A 15,491-nucleotide genomic window follows, 5' to 3' on the forward strand; every position below is an offset into this window, starting at 1 on the left:
TGTTGGGGTACCAGTAATAAAATAGTCCTAAGGCGGTGATTCTGCTTGGTTTGTAAGAGCAAACTTCTTTTTTAATGAACAAAACCATGCTGCGCTGCAGGTGGGGCAGATGTAACATGTGCAGAGAGAGTTACATTTGGGTGGGGTGCTGCCCCACCTGCAGTGCAGCATGGTTTTATCCATTAAAGACGAGTTTGCTTTTACAAACCATCCAGAATCCTAAATGTGTAGCTGTCTGCATGTAAAAATAGTGCAATGATAAAATAAGAAAGGACACAAAAGGCAGGCAAAGTGCTCAGAAGGAGGGATCCCAGCAGCGCAAGCTCGGAGTCTGGGCCGGACGACCTTGGTAAGTAGCCAAGGTCAAATAATCAGATAATCTATAAGGAAAGCTCCCTGCATTCAATTTCCAGAAAGCCAGCGCAGCAGAGGTTAAGTGTGATGTAGAACCGGTTAAAGAGCCGGGAGCGGCCAAAGATTAATTAAACAAAGCTTATTGTTCTGGGATTGACGAGATTCCAGTACAGATAAGGCACATTAACTCTGCAATACTGTATATAAACAGCCCAACTCCCACAAACATCTACACGGGCATTTACAGTCTAGTAACCTTTATATAACACCATCGCCTTACGCAGAGCGGTAGATGTTTACATCAGTCTCTGACCCAGGAGGTTTCTACATATCGCCTTGGTCAGAATGGGGCCGTGATACCAGCCTGGCACAGTAAACCAGTCTACGGACACAATTTGCAAGGATGCTTTATGCCAGCACCAAGAGGAGACAAAGGGCCGTATTTAATGTGGTCAGAAAGGGGGTTAAACTGTGATCACCAAAAACAAGCTACCCTCGCCGTTAAACCCCTGCACCGGCCGGTCAGAGGACAGCGAGAATTCCCCCAAATGGAGAAGTTTGCGGCTATTGCAGGGAGCGCGCTGCATTTAGTCGCGAGCCTTGCTGTTTTCATGACGCTACAAAAACTTAGCGAGGTGGAAACGGCGTGTGCAGGGGTCAGTTGAATACAGACCGCGCGAGCTGTGACAGCAAGCAGGCCGCAATGCTCTCTGTCACAGCGCGCAAAAAGCATTGAATACTGCCCAAAGTTTCATTGCACATAAATACACATTTTAGGTTCTGCACAGGATTTTCCACGGGACTACCCGGATTTCTGTCCGCAGCATTGACCACTGTGGTCTCTGCGACGAGTTTATGTACACACAGGATGCGCACACGTAGACATGCTATGTAAATATTTGTATTACGCTTCCACCTTCAAATTAATTCAGAATATCACTAAACCCCAGGCCACGTGTCGCCAGTCCCGTATTGGGCTTCTCTTATGCCCACACAAGCGCTCGTTCCCTGCGTCATGTTCGAGTCACAGCGATAGCATCTGGCTTGGTAATGAGGCTGGAATGTTACGCTTCCTGTGGGCATAACATAATAATATTTATACAGAACTAAATATACTAGTTTCCCAAACTCCACCACTGCAGTCCAGGTTTGAGGATATCCATATTTGAGCACAGGCGACGGTGATCCTGCTAGGATGCGGGCAGGGCGCAGCATGTGTGAAAAAGGTATGTGGCCAGCCAGGGGGAGTAGCTCCGCCTCTTCACTATTGGGGGCGTACCTAGCCACCAACGTCACTGATGGAGGCGTGCCGGGACCTACGGAGGTGCTGTACTGACCAAGCTCTCCACTTAATGTACATGGCATCTTTTCACGAAAACAGCACCACCACATGGGCAGGCCGCATGGGCAGGCCATGGCACCGATAAAAGGGTAGGACGCATTTTGCTTTTTAAAAAAAAAAAAAAATCGGACAGGTCGCAGTTAAGACTAACTTAATCAGTACCTCAGTCAATTTGTTTTAAAAATCTGGGCTCAAGTTTGGATATCCTTAAAACTTGGACTGCAATGGCATAGTTTGGGAAACTCTGAAATACACCACTGTACGGAATACACAGTGGCATATGGACACGAAAACGGTGGCTGCCCACTTGGTAGATTTGCAGGCAGATAAACCCCATGAGTACTGACTGATTCTTACCAAGGGGCAGGGCTTGTGATGTCTCAGCAGCTCAACTGACTGCAATCTCAGCTTTGGAGACCTGAATTTGGACACCATGCAACAGGGCCACATCCTAAACGGGTGGGTGGAGCTTCAGTACGGACATCAGGACCTTTAAAATACGCGGTACATGGTCACTCAGACATACAGACAGGAGGCAGCAGCAGCAGATCCGTCTAATCTGGGACAAATAGCCAGGATTCTTGGCATGTCTTGGGTATTAAGAGACGCCTCATTTAATCAGCCAGGATAAGGGGCATTATATGATTTGGCTTCATTTCGTTCCCTCTGACCGACATCTGGAACAGATTAGTATTGGGCACATCAGGTCAACGCCCCCCACCCCCAAAGAATGGATGGGCTTCTGTATTCCCACGAGACGGTACATTACTTTCTGATTGACAAACATCAGGAACCCAAACTGGGGGCTCCTAAATAAAAAGGCCCATAATACACAGTAACACAGAATTTAGGACAAACCCAACACTTTGTAGGCTTTGCAGCTGCCCCCCCCAAATAGCTGAGGGTGAGCGGTGCTGCCTTGCCGGAATCACAGGCCATATCCCTGGCACGCACACATTCACCAGCGCCCCCCTGGGAGGACAGGTTAATGATTAGCTTCTGTCTGAATACTTCTCTCCTCTAATAACCCCGGTATCAGTGGAAGCTTACAACCAGCATATTTCGGAGGGGTAATGGTGGTTTCCACAGAGAGAAATGTAACTATATCTACAACCCCCTCAGTGTCTCTGCTATAAACCGTTTGGCATTTGGATTGGGTGCCTGATGCTTCTGTAGACACCTTAAGGTGCGTACACACAGATAGATTTGGGCAACGGTTCAATGTCTTTAACGATTTCCTCTGATCTCCTGCACAAACGATTTGGTGTTAAATGATGAACGATTGAGCAAACGACTACACATAAACGATTTATCTATAACGATGGTGGAGGGAGAGGGAGCCAGTCAGTCAGGCTTAATAAATCATTCATCGTGCATACAAATGAAACGATTGGTCGCTGATCTTCAGCGACCTCTAACAACGACCGGCGGGTATGCGCATCGTCCGATATATCGTTCATACACAAGGAACGATTGGTTGTTTCAAGTGCAGATCTTTTGCCAAATCTTTCCGTGTGTACGCACCATTATGGACAGGACTGGAAGCAAGGACAGTGTAAGCAGTAGCCACATCACTATGTTGTGCAACGGAATGTCCCCCCTTCCCCCCCCCCCCCCGGGTGGGGAAATATTTGGGCAAACTTATCAGCGAGCCGCTGGCCTGATGTTTACGACAGTCTGTGCGGGCAACCGAGTGCCGCGCAAATCTGCAGCGCTAAAATGCAAAAATAAATATTACAGGTCTGCGACGTGGGAGGTTTATTCTAAATAGGATCATCGCTAATCGCGTCAAGCTTTACACACATACACACACACACAGATATAGCGCAGCAGCACGGAGGGGGTAATGGTTAGCAATACTGCCACACACAGATATAGCGTAGCAGCACGGAGGGGGTAATGGTTAGCGTTACTGACACACACACAGCAGCACGGATGGTGTAATGGTTAGCATTACTGACACACACACACACACAGATCTAGCATGTTCCCAGGGAGCATGTGATTGGGATTATGGAACAGGAATATATACACGGATCGCACATAAGGCATTTATAGCAATGTAATCTATACATCTTCACTTTTATGTAACTAGGACTCGGAGTGCTCCCGGCAGGGGCTGGATGTACTGTAGGGTGTGTATTATAATAGGATGACATCACCTTACCCACTGAGAGACCGGCGCTATATAAATAGTTGTTCGTCAAAAGGACATTGCCTCCAGGCAGCTACCAGCGGATGGGGTTTGCACCCAGAGGAACGCTCTTCCATTCTTGGTGGACATTATCAAGGGGAGAGGTCACCAAAAAAGTCTGGGAAGGGACACTGGGTATGTACCGGAGAGAGTGCAGCGTGTAGCTGTGTGGGGTCAGTAATAGGTCTCCCGGGTCAGATTAGGTACAACCTAGATCTAAAGGTGTGTACACACAAATCCATTTACTTTCCATTTGATTTTGAATTCCCCTATTCCAGCCTCTTTCCATTTGGCCTTTGCTTTCACATTCTATTTCACATTCGATCTGCACTTTTGCATTCGATATCGAATTTGATTTACATTCAAGGCACAGTGTACACATTTGATTTACTGGATCGAATTCAATATTTGCCGCACAGTCTATATTTAATTTCAATAAATGGAAAATGGCAGCGCGCATCAAATCGAATGCGGATCGAAAGTGTCTTAAGAACCTTTCGATTTCAATTCGATTTTGCTTCTATTAGCAAAATCGAATAAAAAAACCTGTCAAAACTGAAGCGTGTTCGGGATGTCAGCAACTGGGAGATTTCTAGCCTACATCCAACAGAGGGATGCGGTCATTTGGTCTACAGAATTATGGTAGACAGTCATTAGGTCGACACCATTAGGTCGACACGAGAAAAGGTCAACATGTCGTTAGTTCGACACGGGGTTTTCCCGCTGTTTTATGAGCCGACAGGCGGTATTTCATGCCCTACCATCCACTAGGGTGTGGTGGGAGAATAAAATAGTGTGCTGAGCGCAGCGAGCGATGCGAGGGGATATGGTGCACTTTAAACTGTGTCCAATATTGACTGTGTTGATATTTAGGTAAAAAACCTACAACCTACGACCAAATGATCCCAACCCCCAACAGACACCCCACGTAAAGACAAAGTGTTGCTTCTGACCCCTATTATACATTACACTTACATGCAATGTTTAGACTTGGGGAAACATGTTCATTTTGAAATAAAGTTTCAGGGGTCAATCCAGTTATTTTCCTTGGTGGCGGCCACTAGGGGGAGCAAAAGGAGCAATTTAATTGTTGCTCAGTTTAGAAAAAATGTGTGATAATGTAGCACTACTGTTTGGATGCTTAATGCAGGTCTTTAGGTGGGTTTAGCAGCGATGTGCATGGGCACCCAAAAACAACTAAATACTGACTGTTGTCTCGGCGTCTAAACATCCCCTAGACACCCAAAAACAATTGAATCGCTATAAGTGCAGGCCTTGCTTTCGTGTATGATTTTCCAGCTATAGAATGTACTTGAATACAAATATTTCCATATGCAAAACAAATATGAAATTCTTTGATAATATAATGAAGACTAATAAATTGCTTTGCTTTTCCTTAAAAGATGCTGATTAGATAGCCAAGAGCCATGTTGCTACCATGGAAACCACAGTCACATAGCAGAGTAGTGAACACCTTTGTCACAATGCTTAAATCACAGTACAATGCCCTGGCCCCCTCCTTTCTTTACCATAATGTACATGGGGGGTAGCTCTGACTCCAAGTTGACCCACTCATAAGCAACAAAATTTAAGTGCATTCCAGCTGACCGCCATCCCATGCCCCCCCCCCCCCCCCCCCCCCCCCAAAAAAAAAGGTTCTGCAACAGCTCCCCCACTGGTGTGTTATTTGATCTTGTTGTTAAGTGATGCTAGAAAGTAAAGGAATTCCCCCCCAAAAAAACACCACAAATGGGATTCCCCAATTGTAAAACTTGGGCTTGTTTCAATGTTGTTAGTCTGGTGTCACAAGGGTCAAGGAACATTAGAAATGCACAAAAAGGGGAAATTGCTGCATGAAGGACATCTAGTGGTGGAAATGTAGAATGACACCTGGTTTCGGAAAGGTTATGTTAGTGTGTTGTCCTGGTGTAACACCGGATAGCTACCATCTTCAACCAAGGCCAAAGACAGCAGCATTCCTCACTGGAACGCCCAACCGCTACATATACGATAAACCCAAACCCAATAACCCGCTGCATTGATACAGAACGGTGGAGTGTAAAAATATTTATAATTACTGTAATTTTTAGACACCGTGGACACAGACGCCTACACATTAGCTTCCGTCCTCAGATGCCAGGGAAAAGTGGGATCAGGTTATTTGTGCAAAAAGCTAAACAGGGGGCCCAGTGTAGTACAGGTGCGGTGGGGGAATCGGGGCTTGGATCTGTGAAGTTGGCAGTACCAGGCACGACAGAACTACCATGAACTTTGTACAGACTGTCTCGGAAACACTTTATCAGATCTGACATTGTAACTGCAATTATAGATACACAAGATCCAGGAAGACAGAATAAGTACAGTCCAACATACCCACAAACAGCCATAAAACAACATTTATGTAGCGCCAATCCTATTATACGGTTATTGTTTGCCTGTGTGATACATACAGTAGATCTCACTTCAGAATAAAAGTGAAGTAACCAATCCCCTCCCCCCTCCCAAAAAACAAACAAACAACAAAATAATAAATTTGAGAATCGGTCGCACTTATGGAAAAACTGTAAAGCAATTATAACAGTCTGCAGAGTTTGTTGCTGGTCTGTAAAACATTAACGCGTGGGGGTAGATTAAACAGCCTTAAAAAGGGACGGTAAAGTGCCATTAACGAGGACGCATTCCGCTCTCCAAGATAAACAGTATCCGAGAGAAGAACAGGCTGACGTAAAGGGAGTTATCACAAGTTCTGAAAACGGTCTCTCTGCCACGCATTCCACCACTGGCACCATGACTCAGCGGGTGTGGATCATAAGTTCACCAGCAAGTGGGTCGACACCACTAGGTGGACATGACTTAAGGTCAACATGCAGAAAGGTCGACATGAGTTAGCGCAAAAAAGGGTCATTAGGTCAACCGTATAAAAAAAACCATTTTTTATTTCATGTTTTTTCACCCGAATGTCAACATAAACACTAAACTGTAACACGGCGTCCTGCAGCGCACATGGTTTCGCCCATTTTGAGAACACATTTGTACTGCGATCAGATCTGAGTAAGGGCCTATATGCGGTCGCGATAAGCACGTGTCCCAGCACCCGGGCCAAGCGACAGGATGGGGCCCCGCGTACACATAAAAGAAGACCCTTCATCCCTCTATTTTTACAGCAGATTTAGGCCGGTCTCCAGTAGTCGTGTGTGTACACACCTGTGCCGAGTCTGCACCAGCTGCCGGCTAGTTCCACCGACCCCCTCCCCCTCCCCACAATAAAATCACTGCTTATTACTCCTGCGACTGTGCAGGTGTTTTACAACCAGTCCCGTCAGTAAATACGACTTACAGCCCTGCACTAAATACACAACGCAAACCTCCGACAGGAGCTCAGTGTATATATAATAACAGGGACAGGATATGTTTACCCAGCCGGGGTCAGCAGACAGAACACAATACTAAAACATAAGATATCAGATCCTAGCTGCCATGTTACAGGCTATGGGGCAGAAGTATTGGTGAAGTGATAAAGTGGAAGGTGAGCCAATCAGCTCCTGTAATTTTCAAAACCAGCCTGTAACTTGACAGTTCGGAGCTGAGTGGTTGGTATGTTATCACAGTTAACTTTATCACTTCACCGGGCTTAACCACTTGAATGGTATGCCCGGAAACTTTCTGGCCATTCCACTAAGAAGAAGGCGTGTGCCAGTGGTGTCCAGGTGTGCACCACTGGCGCATCACCTGTCCGGGCACCCCCCACCCATAGCTCAGCCTCACCTCTCCGCCATTGGTTTTATAAGTAAGCAGCAGGCTCGGGGATGTTCGGCGCGGCTCGTGGGGACTCGGGAGTTTGGGGCGCCCGAGTCCTCCCGAGCTGCCTCGAAAATCCCCGAGCCTGCCACCCATTACTAACTAAGACTGTGGCGGTGGCAGGGCCCGGAGCAGGCGGGGTATCCATAGCTCTGTAGTGAGACAAACCTGCCCTGGTAGGTTTGTCCTGCCCCAGCAAAACTCACCACTCAAGGGGTTAATGCATCTGCCACTGGAAAGTGACAGTTGGGGGCTGATTGGTTGGCACTTTAATGCTCTCTCTAATGCTTAGTACACTTGCACTAATATCAGTCAGAATGGGAGGCGATGGACTGGACAGCACAGAGCCTAAAGGTACCCATACACGTTACAATTATTGTATACAATATCGCATCTCGGTTATGAGAGGAGACGAGATCTAGTACAAAAAGGTTTGTGTAGCACATCGTTTTTATACTAGATCTCATCGCAAAACGGTTTCCTCCCACAATCCACAAATATACTGGTAGGGTAATTGGCTCCCAACAAATTAACCCTAGAATGTCTGTGTGCGTGTACATGTGGTAGGGAATATAGATTGTAAGCTCCACTGGGGCAGGGACTGATGTTAATGTTCAACTACACTCTGTACAGCGCTGCGGAATCTGTGTGCACTATATAAGAAACTGTTAATAAATAAATAATAAAACCGAGGCGCGATATTGTATACAATAATTGTAACGTGTATGGGCACTTTCTATCCCAGCTGGAGTGCCACAGGCAGGTAACCCAGTGGGAACACAGAAAGTTCCCATAAGAGAGCTGAACAGGGGGTTGCAGACGTAGGTCACTTCCTTACCTGCATTCACCGCGCCCAGTAATTCCAACACCCTAAGGCTTTAATGTGAAACCAGCAACCACCGTGCCGGGAGTTAACGTCTCATGACGAGAGTAGGGGGAAGTACTGAAGTCAGATGTCTGTATAACGTCCTGGCCTTAAGAATTAGAAAAGGGTCAGAAGTGATATCGGAGCAATATCCTATTATACACGGATAGAAAAAGAGCTGCATTCAGGAGAGAAGCAGAGGTTTCATTACAGGCAGATGCTACACAGACTAACATAGGAAAAGCCCAGAGCGGAGACTACTACACTCACCTAGACCAGGTGTCCGCAAACCATCTCCGACTGTTCCGACCTGCGTTCTTTTACAGTCGCACATCAGTTATATTTATGTGTATAATAGAAAAATAAAAAAACACACAAATCCGTACGCTCCGTGTATTTCTAATAAAAGGATCTGCGATTGCCACAGTTTCTCTTCTACGCGTTTCACAAGATGCTTCCTCCGGAAACTTGTGAAATGAGTAGGCTACTGTGAAGCAGGGTGCACTTCAACTAAAACATCGTGACATATATGGAATATTGTAACGTAGGACATTTTCTTTTTTCAGTATTTTTTTTGCATGGGTGGCGATACAGTGTGGCTTAAAAATAGGATACGCTAAATTAAAGAACACAGGACCTTTAATTTACTAAGGAGGTCGCACACAGACACGTAACCAATGACAGAGGGAAAAATTACTTAGGGAGGAATTCAACTAGACGTTGTGTGTTGCGAGGGTCCGGTATTGCTTACGGGACCCTACAATTCACGTCATTTCAACAGCCACAATACTAGACTACTTTCAACCATTTATTGGCACTAGCCCAGAGTTTCTCAAACGCGGTCCTCAAGGCACCAACGGTCCAGGTATTAAGTATATCCTTGCTTGGCCACAGGTGCCTTAATTAGTAGCTCAGTCAGTGTGATTTAACCATCTGTGCTGAGCCATGGATATGCCTAAAACCTGGACCTTGAGGACCGCGTTTGGGAACCTCTGCACTAGCCCTTTCCATTGGCTCTCTACATCAAGTCAGTCTTTGCAGTCAATAAGCCCCAAAATAACATCTATAATAAGATCTCGGGTCATTATGCGATTTATCTAATTAACCGCTGTCAAGCAGACTTGGGAAATTCAGCTTTAACGCAAACGCACCACAAAGAAACCGACATTGTATTACTTCCGCCACAGAGTGCTGTAGTGCTTCTAGCACAGTGTGGTCTGTATATCAGCACCGATATGCAAACCAGACCTGTGCTAGAAGCACTACAGCACACAGCGACACCCCAGGCAGGGAAGAGGAACTGCATGGGTTTTCAAATATAGTGAATGCTAGAATGAACACTATTCTAGACTCCGTCGCACAAAATATATAAAAATATATACATAAATATACAAGTATTGCATCTCACACTAATCGGTGCAGTCTCCTGACGTAGTTTTAAGACCCATACACACTGGGCGACTGAGCTGAAAGCAGTTTTGTCCTTTGAGCCGCTTTCAGCTGAAAAGCTGCTGTGTGTACGGGGCAGCAATGAGCGGTAATACGTGCTCCCGCATCATCCCTGGCCCAGCTGCCGTCGGCGTGGACTGCTTTCCGTAGCTTCCTGCTATGGTCAGTCAGCTACCCTCAGGAAAATCATAAATGGGCACAAAACACTCAGTCGAGCATTTTTCATGTGCGCCTAAGCATTGCAATACGATGCTTAAGGTCCTTAAGCATCGTATTGCAATGCTGAGGCGCACGTGGAAGATGCTCATCGCAGGACCTGGCATCCAGAGAAGGGAAGTTTGGCGCGATGACAGCAACAGTGTACAAGGATGCGTTGTGTGTGGGTAATCCACGGGTATCACTGAGGACATGGATAGCACTCATACAACGGTTATTTACAGAAGGAGTTCATTCTAACACCCTGCACCTTTCAAATCCCGCGCAGTTCCTTTTTCCTGCCTGGGTGTCCACTCTCTGCTTCTAGCACAGGCCTGGTCTGCATATCAGTGCTGAAATACAAACCACACTGTGCTAGGAGCGCCACAGCAGAGAATGACACCAAGGGAGGGAAGAGGAACAGCACGGTTTTGGAAGATGTAGAATGAACACAAAAATATAGAAGCAATCACTAGTATTTGAAATACATTTTGCTGGAGAAGGTTCACAGAGTACAACCTTTATGTGCAGTTGTAGGAAAGGCGCGGACGGGTGGCTCAGTACATACCAGCGCTTAGGTTTTATTATCCTTTATTGATTGGATAACTCCTTGACCTTGTTAATGGATTTACATTTCAGTAAGGTGCAGATGATAAATAATGCATGGCGGCTGCGGGCAGATCAGGCCTCGGTACAGACCGCACGTTATGGGGTATATTAATAAACAGCCAACCAAAACCGATTCAGCACTTTAGGTCACATTACCCAGCAATAGTGCCCGGCCACAGCGAGGAGAAGGCTGTAATTACTGATGTGAAGGAGGGGGTTAAAGGTAACCAAGGTAATCTGATCATCTATAAAATGATGGGACAGGGTGTCATGCTAGCGTGTGAATACTTACTCTAAATATAGCTTCCAGTAACAATAGCGGTTTACGCCCCTCACTTCGCGTCTATACAAACAGCTCATACGGAAGATTGGCACAATTCAGTTATTGCGATCGGGCTGCCAATCTAGAAGGGCTGATGGGTCAGTCCTGGCACGCAGTGAGGCCAGGACTAGCCAAGCAAATCAGTCTCCCGGCACTATGCGCTACCTCACGGCAAAGAGAAGGGCCCGTGCCGCAAGGCCAGGCCCCCAGGAGTTGTGACCACACCTCTTTTTATTTACAAACAAATGCATGGTAATTACAGTTTAATGCCAATATTAATGGCATTATATTGGGAACTGCTGAGGAGGAGAGGGATCTAGGAGCCCCTAATAATGCAACTGTATAGTGACTGGTACAGCCTCATCTAGATACTGTGCCCAGTTCTGTATAGGTCACTGGTGCGGCCTCATCTAGATACTGTGCCCAGTTCTGTATAGGTCACTGGTGTTTACTTATCTATATACTGTGCCCAGTTCTGTATGGGTCACTGGTGCGGCCTCATCTAGATACTGTGCCCAGTTCTGTATGGGTCACTGGTGCGGCCTCATCTAGAATAGAGTGCCCAGCTCTGTATAGGTCACTGGTGCCGCCTCATCTAGATACTGTGCCCAGCTCTGTATAGGTCACTGGTGCCGCCTCATCTAGATACTGTGTCCAGTTCTGTATAGGGTCACTGGTGCCGCCTCATCTAGATACTGTGTCCAGTTCTGTATAGGTCACAGGTACGGCATCATCTAGATACTGTGCCCAGTTCTGTATAGGTCACTGGTGCAGCCTCATCTAGATACTGTGTCCAGTTCTGTATAGGTCACTGGTTCGTCCTCATCTAGATACTGTGTCCAGTTCTGTATAGGTCACTGGTGCGGCCTCATCTATATACTGTGCCCAGTTCTGTATATGTCACTGGTGCGGCCTCATCTAGATACTGGGCCCAGTTCAATATAGGTCACTGGTGCGGCCTCATCTAGATACTGTGCCCAGTTCTGTATAGGTCACTGGTGCGGCCTCATCTAGATACTGTGCCCAGTTCTGTATAGGTCACTGGTGTTTACTTATCTATATACTGTGCCCAGTTCTGTATGGGTCACTGGTGCGGCCTCATCTAGATACTGTGCCCAGTTCTGTATGGGTCACTGGTGCGGCCTCATCTAGAATAGAGTGCCCAGCTCTGTATAGGTCACTGGTGCCGCCTCATCTAGATACTGTGCCCAGCTCTGTATAGGTCACTGGTGCCGCCTCATCTAGATACTGTGTCCAGTTCTGTATAGGTCACTGGTGCCGCCTCATCTAGATACTGTGTCCAGTTCTGTATAGGTCACAGGTACGGCATCATCTAGATACTGTGCCCAGTTCTGTATAGGTCACTGGTGCAGCCTCATCTAGATACTGTGTCCAGTTCTGTATAGGTCACTGGTTCGTCCTCATCTAGATACTGTGTCCAGTTCTGTATAGGTCACTGGTGCGGCCTCATCTAGATACTGTGCCCAGTTCTGTATAGGTCACTGGTGCGGCCTCATCTATACACTGTGCCCGGTTCTGTATAGGTTACTGGTGTGGCCTCATTTAGATACTGTGCCCAGTTCTGTATAGGTCACTGGTGCGGCCTCATCTAGATACTGTGTCCTGTTCTGTATAGGTCACTGGTGCAGCCTCATCTATATGCTGTGCTCAGTTCTGTATAGGTCACTGGTGCAGCCTCATCTATATACTGTGCCCAGTTCTGTATAGGTCATTGGTACAAGCTCATCTAGATACTGTGCCCGGTTCTGTATAGGTCACTGGTGCGGCCTCATCTATATACTGCGCCCGGTTCTGTATAGGTCACTGGTGCGGCCTCATCTATATACTGTGCCCAGTTCTGTATAGGTCACTGGTGCGGCCTCATCTAGATACTGTGCCCGGTTCTGTATAGGTCACTGGTTCGTCCTCATCTAGATACTGTGTCCAGGTTTGTATAGGTCACTGGTGCGGCCTCCTCTATAATACTGTGTCCAGTTCTGTATAGGTCACTGGTTCGTCCTCATCTAGATACTGTGTCCAGTTCTGTATAGGTCACAGGTACGGCCTCATCTAGATACTGTGCCCAGTTCTGTATATGTCACTGGTGCTGCCTCATCTAGAATAGTGTGTCCAGTTCTGTATAGGTCACTGGTGCTGCCTCATCTAGAATAGTGTGTCCAGTTCTGTATAGGTCACTGGTGTGGCCTCATCTAGATACTGTGCCCAATTCTGTATAGGTCACTGGTGTGGCCTCATCTAGATACTGTGCCCAGTTCTGTATAGGTCACTGGTGCGGCCTCATCTAGATACTGTGCCTAGTTCTGTATAGATCACTGGTGCGGCCTCATCTAGATACTGTGCCCAGTTCTGTATAGGTCACTGGTGTGGCCTCATCTAGATACTGTGCCCAGTTCTGTATAAGTCACTGGTGCAGCCTCATCTAGAGCATAGCGCCCAGTTCTGGAGTCCATATCTCCAGAAGGATATAAATACTCTAGAGACGGTATAAAGAAAGGCAACTAAATAAGTACACGACCTACATTACAAACCTTACCCGGAAAGATTAAGGGGGGTATTCAATCTCCCGCTTCTATTCCCAACGGGGGAAATTGCGGCAAGGCCCTATTCAATGCGGTCTTCCCTGACAGCATTGAACAGGGATCTCGGCAGAACGAGCCCGACGTCACAAGCACTTTCTGATGAGAACGGCCGGGAATTGTCGAGCTCCCGGGACGCAGCTCGACGATTTCCAGCCGCATCTCATGACCACGCCCACTTTTTGGTGCACGGTAGGCGGGACATTGAATCCCATCTGCAGATTTAATGTAGATATGGCAGAGAACAGGACAGGATGCCCTCACCAGCCTTTGGCCTCCTACCTTCTCAGCAGAGTCATCCCGAGACAGGTACGACGTACTGGATATGTCCAGGACAGCGGAGGCTGCATGTGCATCCGTGGTGGAGGAAGACCGCGGCCGCGCAGGGTGCGAGAGAACCGCCATAATGTCCTGTGCGGAACGGCGGCCAATCTGCGGACTGCCCCGGGTCTTGCCCTTGCGGTTTTGCTGAAGGCTGCTTCCTCTCTTCACTTTAGGCGGGGCACGGATTTGATGCAAGACACGGTTCAGGGCTGTGGGCTGATTGGCATCATCCACCTCCGATCCCTGTACGTGATCCGGTTCCGGATCAGGCTCCAGCTGCACCTGCTGGATGTCATGGGGAGAGACAGAGGAGCGGCGCCTCTGCGGCTGAAATAGATGCTTTAGCCCCTGACCGATCACGTTAATGTTGTCAAAGTGCGATCCCTTCAAAGCGGCCTTCTGTTCCCCATCCAGCAACCTCTTCCCCTCCGCACCAGCTGGGTCTCCATCATCCAAGAGGCTGTCGCTGCCAGTGGCCTCCATCAGAAAACATCAACCATGCCACCCCCTCGCTGTATCCGATGCGCAGATCTCCGCTCCACCAGCCGGACAGGCACCGATTTATTTTATCTTGAAATGAATGGAATAAACCCGCAAGATATGAGGGCAGAGATACGTAGATGACATAAGAATGGAGAGGAGGCGCTCATTCACTCATCAAACGTTAGGATCCCGGATGTCTCCTGCTTCTAGGTCCTCGCACAGATCTGGGAAGAGACATGAGAAACGGAGGCAGGTAAATATGAAGGAATTATCTGCGGACAATGTAATGTCAGAGCCGTCAGACACAGGTGGGTGGGAGTTATTTTCTGGGCCTATTCACAAGAGGAAAGAGGCACAGGTTGCCTCGTGTCTCAGTAAGGAGGCAGGTTCCTAAAGAACCGATAATCTGAACTCTTGTGCAAATTGTTTCATCCCACTAAATATTCCCCCCCCCCCCGCCGCATGACGCGGGAGCAATGACGTTTTGACCATTGGTGAGCACCATGGGAAACGCGGCCAGTAGACGGCACCGGACAGCCTGCACTCGCAGTAATCTACCTGCTGCCTGCGATCCGGCCGCTCCACTGCGAGAGGGACTGTTAAAGCTCATCCAGTCCCATAAAGTTCTCATAAATCGATTAGTATGGTCATGGGGATATTCAATATATGCCGATACTTGTATAATTGAAATATCGGTAGTTACGCTATTCCATCCCGGCCAGGACACGCCTGCTACAGACTCGCCTCCCTATGGAGGTGGGTCTGCATTGTCCGAAACGGACGTGGATTGTCAGAACCACGCGACAGGTGGAATATTGAATTCCGGCTGTCGCGTTGCAGTCGGAGGAACTGAAAACGGCCCCGGATGCCGTCTGTCAGAATCCCGGACTTTGTGAGGTTGTGTTCTGCTTCTAGCACAGGTCTGGTCTGTATTTCAGCACTGAAATACAAACCAGACT

General features: G+C 47.5%; 1 protein-coding gene across 2 annotated transcripts in view; it reads right to left on the reverse strand.

The window, feature by feature from the left end:
* The window catches only part of TMCC1 (transmembrane and coiled-coil domain family 1), a 76,878-nt gene that overhangs the window by 45,495 nt on the left and 15,892 nt on the right, over positions 1-15,491 (reverse strand). For both annotated transcript variants that reach the window (XM_083155677.1, XM_083155678.1), the window contains exon 3: positions 14,008-14,756. In XM_083155677.1, coding sequence (XP_083011803.1) covers positions 14,008-14,532 — 525 coding nt within the window. In that variant the 5' untranslated portion in view covers positions 14,533-14,756. The remainder of the gene's footprint in view (positions 1-14,007; positions 14,757-15,491) is intronic.

This window comes from Crinia signifera, chromosome 8 (assembly GCF_055691185.1).
Source record: "Crinia signifera chromosome 8, ASM5569118v1, whole genome shotgun sequence".
Lineage (NCBI taxonomy): Eukaryota > Metazoa > Chordata > Amphibia > Anura > Myobatrachidae > Crinia > Crinia signifera.